Source organism: Lampetra planeri, chromosome 25 (assembly GCF_965212315.1).
Source record: "Lampetra planeri chromosome 25, kcLamPlan1.2.h2, whole genome shotgun sequence".
Lineage (NCBI taxonomy): Eukaryota > Metazoa > Chordata > Hyperoartia > Petromyzontiformes > Petromyzontidae > Lampetra > Lampetra planeri.
The window spans coordinates 8,605,890-8,618,064 of NC_136131.1; the positions used below are offsets into that span (position 1 = coordinate 8,605,890).

General features: G+C 49.1%; 1 protein-coding gene across 2 annotated transcripts; it reads right to left on the reverse strand.

Annotated features, from left to right (window-relative positions):
- Positions 1-1,475: 1,475 nt before the first annotated feature.
- LOC144727405 (mitochondrial import receptor subunit TOM20 homolog) lies at positions 1,476-11,911 on the reverse strand. 2 transcript variants are annotated; one of them, XM_078606202.1, is made up of 5 exons: positions 11,519-11,911; positions 10,011-10,057; positions 8,452-8,533; positions 6,586-6,728; positions 1,476-6,182 (listed from the first exon to the last, which is right to left on the reverse strand). In XM_078606202.1, exons 1-5 carry the CDS (start codon positions 11,649-11,651, stop codon positions 6,126-6,128), a joined length of 462 nt encoding a protein of 153 aa, XP_078462328.1. In that variant the 5' UTR covers positions 11,652-11,911; the 3' UTR covers positions 1,476-6,125. The 2 variants fall into 2 exon arrangements, with proteins under 2 accessions (XP_078462328.1, XP_078462327.1); XM_078606201.1 differs by having other exon boundaries at positions 1,476-6,185.
- Positions 11,912-12,175: the final 264 nt, after the last annotated feature.

Here is a 12,175-nt window from a genome sequence, read left to right on the forward strand (position 1 = left end):
GAAAAAAATAATTATATTTAATTACCAATTGCTTAATGGTGGCAGGCAATCGTCTGACCCATAGGTGGCAGCCATCTCAAGCCAGAGGACGAGAGGACTCTAGCCGCCACGCATATAAAGGATTTATAGTGAAAAACTTTGTTTTTACGGGTAAATTTTTCCAGGATTTTTCTGTTGCGTGTAGTCACTTAAAGATGTTTCTTGTTCATGTTTTTGTTTGTTACGGTTGCACCCGAGTCAAGAGCCGCATGGCTCACAGGGTTATACCTAATACATGAAACTGAAACTATCAGCACCACCACCACCACCACGAAAACTACCTCCATTATTACCATCCTCAAACCCGACTCGATCTGACAATGTCCATCAACCTTGATCACCATCTCTACCAATCTGCACCACCAACCCCAGTCGCACCATCGTTAACAAAAATTACCACAACTCTGGGCCCGGCTCTGCCACCACTTTCACTATCACCGCGGATGTCGTTGGTTACCGTAACCATTGTTAACACCACGAACACCACACTCGCCTCGACCACCGAACTACCACTGCAACCACAACCACCGCCGACAACACGATTTCACACGCCACAGTTATCACCACCTCCATCGTGACTGCTAACACCATCCTCACGAACGCCACACTCCCCTGCAACTAACTTTACGACTACCAATCAACCACCGCCACACCTCTAAACCACCACCTACGATATTTCGGTGACAAAAAACCGTACGCTTCAAGCAAGGCACCAACGTGTGCAAAAATCAGGTTTGAAAACCAGCAGCATTTCCTGTACAAGTGCATTGTGGTCCTCTTGTCTTAGGACACCAATCAAAATAAAGTAGCAAATGTAAAACACTGCAGCAGCAGCAGCAGCGATGCAGTGATATACAAATTGTTGACCGGTTTTCATCCTCATTAGGACTCATCGACACGGTATAGCCACCAATGCTCACTGCTGCAAAGTCTGCCTCTGGGAACCATATATGTACATTAACACCATGGAGCCATTAGCCTGGACCATGCAAAAAAAATCAAATTTGATAAACGACAAGGAAAACTCCATCATCACAACAGAGTAATAGTGCAGGGAAACCATGCCCTGTCCCGTACGGACACCTAGTGGATATCATTTGAATTGACACGGTGACTATAAAAAAAAAAGTCCGAAATGCCAACAATTGTACGACTTACAGTAATACTATTCGAATAACTTTTCCATTCATTTTATCCAGAAACGCGTTACCGAGTCTCAGGGCTCTACTACAAGAGGGTTACGATACATTGGGGGATGTTTGGCCATGAATTCCATGAGTAATGAGAGTTTGGCTTCATGTGGGAGGAAACTGGAGACCCCGAAGAAGAAACCCATCACATAATACGACGGGGGTGACACTCAAATCTCCGAGACCGCTAGATTCAAGATTCCATTGGTGTACTGCCATCATGGGAAAACTGCCCACACACAAATGCACGTTCACGTGTTTTATTGAATACATTGTTCAACCAAAGGCAGACATAGCAAACACACATACACAGACACGTGGCCACTCGTATTCACAGTCATGCTAGCATCACAAATAATCGAATAACCAGGGTTTTATTTCAGCCGTTTCTGCCCGGGTAAGTAACCAGGAATATATATTCCCGTCCCCGGCACACAACATCCAGTATGCATCTCGCTACGGCTGTGGCCATTGGTCGCGTGCCACCGACTCCTGTGAAGCAGCGACACGGACAAATATCTCCCCAACCCGGCACACAACATCCAGAATGCATCTCGGGGTGTGGCGAATCGTCTACCCAGCGCCCTTGGCAAAAAATATATATTCCGTGAGAAATGTTTACGGCCTGTAAAATAAATCACATTACGTGATATTATAAAAAAAAAACAAAGAGAATTGACATGGGAACCTATAATCTATGATTCGGATCAAAAGTCCTATGTAGAAATGGCCTTTACGGTGAAAGATTGGGATTTCGATTGAAAGCTTTCGTGACTGCAGGGAATCATCTTCTTGGTTCTTTCGGTAAAGTCACGTAGAAGGGAAGTAATACAATAATAAAAATAAAACATAAAACAATTCTCACGACGTTTCGGCCACAACGCAAGCAGCCGTCCTCAGGTCACCCTTCTACGTGACTTTACCGAAAGAACCAAGAAGAGAAAAAAAGATTGGGATGTTTTTGGCCAATACCAGCTACAGTTTGTGGTTTTTATTTTTGAGCTACGGGAGGAAAGCCACGCAGACAGAAGAACGCAGCAGTCCCTCGCTCACCGCGGGGGTTATGTTCCTGAAGACCCCCGTGGTAGGCAAAACCGCGGTTGATAAGACGAAAGACGCACGGGAAATACCATAATGGGGTGAGAGGGACCATGGCCACGGTCAGAATCGTCATGGCGTAACTTGCCCCTTGAACTAAACGCTTAATAAATAACGTAAACATTATAAAACATAAACATTACAACTTTAAATACGTTTAATATTAATGACAATGAGGTGATGGGGGGAAGGGGTGGTTAGGAGGAGGGGCTCAGGCTCCCTCCCCTCCTTTATTATTAAAATTTATTTGACGATTTTTATTGTGTGTTTTTTGCTTTTATTAAAAAAAAAATATTATTCTTTTTATCTACGTGACTTTACCGAAAGAACCACGGCTATGACCTCCCTCCCCTCTTCCTCCGGGCCACAGACGCAACACGCCCACCTTCACCACTCGCTTCGGGTCCACGATCACAGTGCTGCTACATCAACGTGAATGTGGTTCGATGCGACACGGCCTACGCGCCGCGAGAATTACAACGCAGGACGACACAACAGACGGACAGCAGCTGATCGGCTACACAGCGTCCCGCACTGCAACGTGATGCTGCAATAGAACGATGCGTTATATTATCACACACACGCCATGTGTCTTCCTCAACAACGCGCGTTTACCCGTGGACACGCAGATTTCCAGGCCCGCGGTGGGAACACTGGAATACAAAATAATAAACCCGTGTTTCCATGGAACCGCGGTTGGCAAATCGGAGGTTGGCGAGGGATTCCTGTATACAAACTCCGCCGCACAGAAAGGCACCCGAGTCGGGAGCGAACCCAGGTCCTTCGTGCTGCGAGGCACGAGAGTTACACCACCGCGCTACCACGCTGCCATCCAATTACTCGCCGCCAAAATCACGATTCAAATGTCACAACTCAGGATCGTGATTAGACTTAGGAATTGTTTTTTTAAAACGACGTTTAAACAGTGCGGTGTGTAGCGGCCTCTAGTGGCGAGCGGAGACACGCGCACAGATAGCACACAACACAGACAATGCACAGGCACGCAAACACTCACCACCTTAACAGAAGTCCGTGCAGAATGCGCACGGGGAATGACAATGTCATCTTGGCATGCAAAGCATGCTGGGGGGTTTCAGTTAAGTGACCGCCGTTGAAGAGATCTGCTGCGTAAATACTCAGCTTTTGAGGAATGAAAAAACAAAAACGAAACAATCGCTTTACCTCCTATACCACACACACGTCGCATGATCGGCAATGTCATCACCGATGTGGACAGGTGCACGCTGGCAGTCTGCATCGCAGTCTTGAAATAAACCTGATAACCCACAACATCGCACGGTCCAAAAAGTATCAAGGTATTTTATGAGGGTGGGCAGATTGAAGTGGATGAAAATAGCGGTCAAGTTCTGTGGGGATTACGATGCAAAGTGAACAATCAAACGTGGGTTCGGAGGGGAGTTCTAATCGATGGGAACGCCTTAACGAGGACATTAACTTAGCATGATGTCATCCCTGTCAACCCCTTATCAGTGCCTATCTTATTACAGGCCAATTCAGACCTTATTGGTCATATCGTGCCTTTATAAATCTCAACGTTCATCCTACAAAGTCCAATCACAAGGGAGAAACACAGACACATTTTTTGTTGTCCTTATTGAAACGGCTGTAAGCCGTATGGACCTGAAAACTCAATTTCCCTGTACAAGAATACAGGTAAGCCGTGTGGGTTGACAGCTATGTAATGCACAGTGCATTGTAAGTGGGGAGGGGAGGGAGATGTTAGAAATCAGAACAAATTGTCCGAAACTATAAAAGACACGTTGCAGAAGAGACTATAACGGAAGATGATGTTCGCATAGAATCGCTTGAAGATGCGATGTTACCAATGATTATTTCATTTTTGTTAGAGCTGCTCTCCTATATGCCTGGGCGTCTCCGAGCACCACACATCGCCATCTCAGCACGTGTGAAAGGGCACCCCCAGTAGCAGCTGTCCCTGTGCGGCACAGCGTGACTCACACACCTGGTCCGCAAGCGGGGAATTAAATCTGCAGTAGGGGGAAGCGATGATCAGTCCTGCTGCTGCTGTGTAATCCTGATACATTTGTGGTGTCGTTTTAGAATTAAGCAAAATTGGCAAACGTGGGTTATCAGGAATTTCAAGGCCACTTCTCATTACACAAATGAACGACAAAAACATTGGTCAAACAAGTTCGGTATGAACCTTCTAAAATAAATATATATATTTATATTGGAAGTCGAGGCTCCTTTGGTTCAATAAAGGACTTATAAGTCAAACTAATTCACGAAAATGTTAAAATATACACCATAAACTAAGACTGCATTTCTCATATTTACGTTATAATAATACTGCTCATCTCGTGGGGAGTGGCGATGCAGCGGTTCACGCACCACACTTACAAAAACCTGCGACCTGAGTTTGATTACTGGCTACGGCTTACCGTCAGTGGCGAGTGAGTGGGAGGGCAGGGGGGGTGGCAGGGACGGGGGGGGGTAGGTTCCGTCATGCCTCGCCACTGACAATATCCGTGGCCGGGAATTTTAACTCGGGCCGGCTGGTTTACAGCGAGGTGCGCGGACCACGGCACCACCGTTCCATAACCCTCAACCACTGCCATTAATGATGCGAACCTGTGACAAGTTGCGCACGACAGCTGAAGCTGAATTTCTCCTTAAGTTGTAATTCAAAGCAGGAAATTTTATCGACAGCGTCTAAGTATGTTTGGTCGATCGTTTCCGCCGATGTTTCAAACTAAAGCTCTCCCAAATCTGTATCCCGGTTGCGCTATCAGCGTGATGTTACATTACGAAGGATCCGATCGGATCCCGCGGAGCAGTGCAGCTTTCTGCGTTAGAGAATGGCCCACGGAAGCAGATGCCACAGAGCTACCTCTGAGATGCCTGCAAATGACCTCTGATCTACAAAGCAGAGGGCGGCACTTTCCAACCCACCTGCTTTGCTACCGAGAGTAATGTTTGTCACGCGGCAGTCAAACCGATGCGTTTCATTCTCAGCAATGGAATGTATCCCAAAGTGCAGAAGCAAATTCTAGATTTGAAGCTTTCGTAACAGCAAGGATTCATACTCTTAGGTTTTTTCGGTAAAGTCACTTAGGTAAAAAAATAATAATAAAATAAAATAGAAAAAAATATAGATTTATTATTTTACTTCTATTATTTTAATTATAAATTTTAATTATTATTTTTACCTACGTGACTTTGCAGAAGCAAATTTAACGTGACGGGTTCTTTTGCGCGGACATTGTTGACCGGGCTGAGACCACCAACTCACTGGTCTCACCACCGTCTGGTCTCACCAACGTCTGGTGTCACCACCGTCTGGTTCATAGTCGGCGACTGAAACCTGGATTCGAACCCAGGATGTCAGCCATCCCAGCTCAATACTCTCATTCAAAAGCCATCAGGGGCCACCTCTTCCCACCTCGTCCCAACGACAATTAGACTCGGGAACACCGAAGAACAACAAAAGGTGGCACCGCCAGCGAGGCATCGGCGCTTCTGTTGCGGCGAAAGGGCTTCATTTCAGCCAGGTGGACGACACGTCACGGGACACCACATCCAGTTTACCCCCACAATGGCTTTGCCGATTATTCATGCAGCCTACCCGCGAGGCTAATCGGCGACCCCGAAAAATATTCGGCTTCCCATCGGCGTCCGTCTCCCAGAAGCTGCGAAGGCTACGGCGGGGGGAAGGGGGCAGCGGGGGAAGAGGGGGGGGGGGGTCGGGGGGGAGCACAAAGATGCTGAAGGCCCAGCGGTCGATGGACGACGGTCGGTGGCGGGTGCCGCCCCTCGTCACTCCACGTCGTCCTCCGCCGCCAGGTTCTGGGACGACGTCATCCTCAGAGTCGGCTGCTGGAATCGGAGCACAGAGGCACCTAAGATCAGCGCGGTTGGCAAAGTCCAACGTACGAACTTGCATACAGAGGCGCGGTTTGCCAAGATATCAGTTTTCGCGAGAACGATACGACACGAGTTTAAATTTCACACGGCGTGACGATCTGGAGAGCAGTTTCCCATAACTTTGTAATTCAGAGTTCATTACGTCACGAGTCGATGCTCTGCGTTAAACATCAACACTGGGAAGACAAAGGCGGCCAGGAGTAGCGCTGGCCACACCAACCCCCTTCGTGTGCCGTATCGGCCTCCATAGGTGCTACTCAATAACAGCACTTGCCCCAGCAGTCTGTTCAAGGCTACACGGTGGGGATCTTTGTCTTTGTGCGTGCGCCCACGTGTTGCGTGCGGGTGATACCGAGCCGGTCATGGGCAGGTTCTGCAGCAGCATTTGGAAGACGGGGGGCGACAGCGTCTGCTGCAGCACCTGCATCAGCTGCAGCGGCTTATTGCAGACGGCCACGGCGTTCGTCAGGTGCTGCACCGCTTGCTCCAACTCACCTGGGGAGGCACAAGGCAACACGCGCAGCAACGCAGGCTCGCTCGCTCGCACTCATGCATGCGCAGGCACAAAAACAAAAACCCACCGAATAGCCTTAACAGACTGTTGGGGCAAGTGTTGTTAGCGAGCACCTCTGAAGGGCTGGATGGCAAATTAGAGTGTTTGGTGGCAAGCACCACGCCCGGCCACCTTTGTCTCCCTAGTGGCGATGTGTACGCACCGCGCCAGGTACTCATTTGAGGCTGAGTTGACCTAGGGGAGGCCCAGGACCGGTTCAGATAATCGTCACCGGTGTTGGCCGTGAGCGGGAATCGAACCCGGGCCGCCGGGTTCGTAGCGCAGCGTGGCGCTAACCGCTACACCACCGCTCCCCACGTGCAGGTACCAACAACAACAACCGCCAATCGCCACTAAGTGGCGGTGACGTCACCACGACGCTTGTGCCAGGCCATGTGCACCTTGAGGCCACGTGAAGTGTCGAACACCCGCTGGCAGGAGGTCACGGGTACCAGACACGTACACACACACACGTAAACACGTGTGCAGACACAAGACATCGAAAGGCACATGTGCGCACAGCTCACACACGTAGACACACATAGACACACGTACTCACGGACACAAGTGCAAACATGCGTATGAACACAACACACGTACACACAACGACACTACACGGGCCACCCACAGACACGTGCACCTCTTCCGTAACGGCGCCACCTCTTTCGCCCGGCTCTCAAGAGACGCCTCAGATCTACGGTCAATTGTGTCCGTGAAACACTGCGCACGTTACACATCGCATCATCCGTTGTGCTTTATTCTGCTTGTATAATGTACGATGATTGAATGAGTGCACAAGTGGTAAGGCGTAAAGCGCACTGCACTCTACGCTCTGCAGGGGCTCCCTCTAGTGGAGGCACTCCCTCCGGCGGTGTCGTGAGCAAGCAATTGCAGGGCAGCACCTTCACCCACATCTCTGTGTCTAAATCAGCTCAAGCCTCCCGTATATCACGTGACCTGTGAGGCGTGGCCACCACCAACCACTGCAATGCCTCACTTCTCCCCGCCCACTGCGAAAACACACGCCGCTCCGTGCACCTCCCCTTCTCATTCTTCTGCTGCTCACTTCTTCCCTCCTCCCCTCTTGTCGTCATCATAATCATTATCGCCACCCTCTCATCATCCCCGACGTCTTGGTCCGGTCATTCCTTCTCCCCCCTTCCTGCCCCTGTGCTACTTCTCTCTTCCTGCTGCTCATCTTGAGCCGTGCTCTCCTTGTTGTCCTTCTTGCGGACTTCCGTGCCAGCCTCCCTTCTTCCCTTTCTCTTCTGCCATTATGTACTTGACTCCACTCCCCTTCCCGCCGTTTGGCCACGGGTGTAAGGTTTCGATTTAAAGCTTTCGTGACTGCAGGGATTCATCTTCTTGGTTCTTTCGGTAAAGTCACGTAGAAGGGAAATAATAAAATAATAAAAAGAAACCATAATAAAATACAATTCCCACGACGTTTCGGCCACAACGCAAGCAGCCGTCCTCAGGTGAAGAACAGGGTTGTCGGAAAGACAGCGTCTTAATGAACAGTGGCCGAAACGTCGTGAGAATTGTATATTATGTTTCATTTTTATTATTTTATTATTTCCCTTCTACGTGACTTTACCGAAAGAACCAAGAAGGAAAAGGGTGCAAGGTTATTTTTCACGAGTGGATCGTGAGCGAGTTACGGACCTTGTGTGAGCAACTCCTCTCCGAGCTGCACCTCTTCCAAGAAGAACTTCTGGACGGCTTCAGGGTCCTTCATGTCAGGCAGCTGCACAGTGCGTGAACACACACACACACAGATACAGAGGAACTAAAAACTACGTTTTTTGTATTTTACCAAGTGAGGCCAACCGAGCTTTACAGCTCTATTTCAGAAGCAAGCTGGTTAGCGCAAATGATGGCTCAACCAAGTGGCTTATCACGTGGAAATTTATAGCAGTCAAATACTCTAAATGAAAGTTGTTTCTAAACGTGGAGGGATAAACCAGAGGACCCTGATAAAAATGTACACGACCACGGGGAGAACATGCAAACTCCAAATATAGATATACACTGCTGGACCAAGGCCGTCTCTCAAGTTCTCACGGTAACAACAACCTGCCTAGCTCCAACAGTGGACGTCCACGTATCTCCCCACGTGTTGTCCTGCGTTTATATTCAGCTCGTTTGCAGCTAGCAGGGCAACCACCCCCTTGCGTCAAGAGAAAGGCCACCGGAAGATGATAACGAGCTACATCTGAAGTTACTTCAATTGGTCTCTATCCACACGGGGGATGCTAAGCGTTCTGTGTGCCCTTTAGAGAGCGTTCGTTGCACGGCAATTCAAAATAAAACGTTTAACTTTCCAGACGCTGGAATTTAGCGACATTGAAAAACGGAACTCGTGAGTTTTTTTGTGTTTGTTTGTTGCGGTCACTGGTGACCAAGCTGAGACCATGAGCTCACCACGCACGAGAAACCGGGTGAATCAGCAATTGTCCTGCTGAAACCCGGATTCAAAGCCTCGAAACTTCAGCGCTGCTGCAGCGTCTCTGCGTCTCTGACCCGGCCACTATGAGCCTCCTAAACTACGTGTCACAGCAGGGAGCACATGTGGTGGCATCTCTCAGTCGCCTCTGGCAGTAAACCCATAACACCTGGGTCTTCCCTGGTAAAAAAGATTTAACTACACATATTTGTACCATCTTATTTGACAGGTACTTTTCTACTTTACCGAGTGTTGACATCCCCAGCGTTTAACAGTACTGCCTTTTTTGTATTTGGATTCTCAACCAACACCGGTTTAGGTCGAGGTACACCTATTGTTCTCTTGCACAGGACGACGTTGACCAATTTCTCTTGTAGCCCCGCCCACCACCCCCACGTTCCATTCCCTGGTTACCACATTCAGATAAGCCCCTCCCCCCCTTAACTTGTATTTAAGGGCTGGTCTCTTGGAATTTTTCCTCACTTGATGCAGTAATTTTAGCTGTGACGGTCCCACCTGATGACGGAGACTTGTGTTGCCTCCGAAACGTCGTGATTTATTATTTTACTTCTATTATTACTTCAATTATATTTTATACCTACGTGACTTTACCCAAAAAGCCTAAGAGTATCTTCCCTGGGTCTTCCCCGTGACCTCCTTGCCAGCAGAGCGCCTTCGACACTTCGCGTGGTCTCAAAAAGTGCACCGAGCCTGGTGACACCACCGCCACTTGGTGGCGAATGGCCGCTGCTGTTGTTGTTGTTTTGTTTTACCGAACCTTGGGCACGTTGGATAGCTCCTGGCTTTGCCGCACGCGTTTCCTCCCTGTAAACAACAACAACCACAACCACATTTATCCACCAGTCACAGAAACAGCCGACGTCCAATGGCAAACCCCGGCACCTCTGATTGGCACGGTTGGCTACGTACGGTGCGAAAGAAGTTCAACATACAGTACATACAGTCACGCACAAAGTGGCGAGCAATCTGGCCTCGGAAGCTAAATTATTGTTTGAATGATTTGTTTACAAATATTAATGTTTCGCACAGGCCGGCAAGGGTATGTTTAGAAACCCTGACGTAGAAATGTAAAGGGATAGACAAGGCTGGACACTGCAATTCCAGTTCATGATAATCGCAAATGGCCTAACAAAGTTGAGCCTCGTACAGTACTGTCCAACACTGCACTAGGAAGTGAGGCTAAATAAGGGTCTAGAAACCATCTGGTAAACAACACTCAGGGTCTAACACCGCCATCATAAGAAGTGGACTTGCACGGCTATAGTGAATAACACACATGTCCAAGCACAACTATCGTTAACAACACACTTGCACGGTTATAGTTAACAACACAGAGGGCCTAGCACGGCCCTAGCACGGCTCTAGCACGGCTCTAGTTAACAACACACAGGGTCCAGCACGGCTCTAGCACGGCTCTAGTTAACAACACAGAGGGCCTAGCACGGTTATAGTTACTGACGCACAGGGCCTAGCACGACTCTAGCACGGTTCTAGTTAACACCACAGAGGGCCTAGCACGGCTATAGCACGGTTCTAGTTAACAACACAGAGGAACTAGCACGGCTCTAGCACGGCTCTAGTTAACACCACACAGGGCCTAGCACGGCTCCAGCACGGCTCTAGTTAACAACACACAGGGCCTAGCACGGCTCTAGGACGGTTCTAGTTAACACCACAGAGGGCCTAGCACGGGTCTAGTCAACACCACAGAGGGCCTAGCACGGCTCTAGCACGGTTCTAGTTAACACCACAGAGGGCCTAGCACGGGTCTAGTTAACACCACACAGGGCCTAGCACGGTTATAGTTAACACCACACAGGGCCTAGCACGGTTATAGTTAACACCACACAGGGCCTAGCACGGCTCTAGTTAACACCACACAGGGCCTAGCACGGCTCTAGCACGGTTCTAGTTAACAACACAGAGGGTCCAGCACGGCTCTAGCACGGCTCTAGTTAACAACACACAGGGCCCAGCACGGCTCTAGCACGGCTCTAGCACGGTTCTAGTTAACACCACAGAGAGCCTAGCACGGTTCTAGTTAACAACACAGAGGGCCTAGCACGGCTCTAGTTAACACCACAGAGGGCCTAGCACGGCTCTAGCACGGTTATAGTTAACACCACAGAGGGCCTAGCACGGGTCTAGTTAACACCAGACAGGGCCTAGCACGGCTCTAGCACGGCTCTAGTTAACAACACACAGGGCCTAGCACGGCTCTAGCACGGTTCTAGTTAACACTACGCAGGGCCTAGCACGGCTCACGCAGGCGCAGCTTGCTCTTGAAGTCGGGCGCGCTCCGTCGCTTGTGATCGAAGTAGAAGCAGTAGGCGAGGAAGACGGCGCCACACAGCCCCGCGGCGATCGCGCCTCCACGGCTCACCGTGCCCAACGCCATCGCCACCCACCCACCACCAACAACAACAACCACCACCACTAACTCAGCAACACTACAGGCCTCAACGCTCGCCCCTGTAAAGCCACGCAGGGGGTCCGAATGACAACGCGATGGGTCTCGAGCGCTGTGCTAATCGACAACACGGCGGCAGCAACAACAACAACAATATTGATGATGATGATGGTGGTGGTGTTGTTGTCGTTGGAGGCGGAAGGACTCCATGCCCGCTGGGCCTGGGGAACTGCCCCTAGCAACGGGAATTTCCCTCGCGACGGTGACGTCACGCGTGATGTCGGTCTCTCCTTATATGGGCATGCTGGTGATGTTTAATATCTCGATTTAAAGCTTTCGTGAATGCAGGGATTCATCTTCTTGGTTCTTTCGGTAAAGTCACGTAGAAGGGAAATAATAAAATTATAAACATAAAACATTCTAAATTACAAATTGTGAGAATTGTAAAATAAAACATGATAAAATACAAATTGTGAGAATTGTATTTTATAATGTTTATTTTAATTATTTTA

Bases quoted from the DNA above. Each gene is read 5' to 3' on its own strand.
- LOC144727405 (XM_078606201.1), bottom strand. From the start codon at position 11,651: ATGGCGTTGGGCACGGTGAGCCGTGGAGGCGCGATCGCCGCGGGGCTG. The intron at 10,058-11,518 runs GTGAGCCGTGCT...TGTTGTTTACAG, and splicing joins CAAGAGCAAGCTGCGCCTGC to GGAGGAAACGCGTGCGGCAA. The intron at 8,534-10,010 runs GTTCGGTAAAAC...CGCACTGTGCAG, and splicing joins AGCTATCCAACGTGCCCAAG to CTGCCTGACATGAAGGACCC.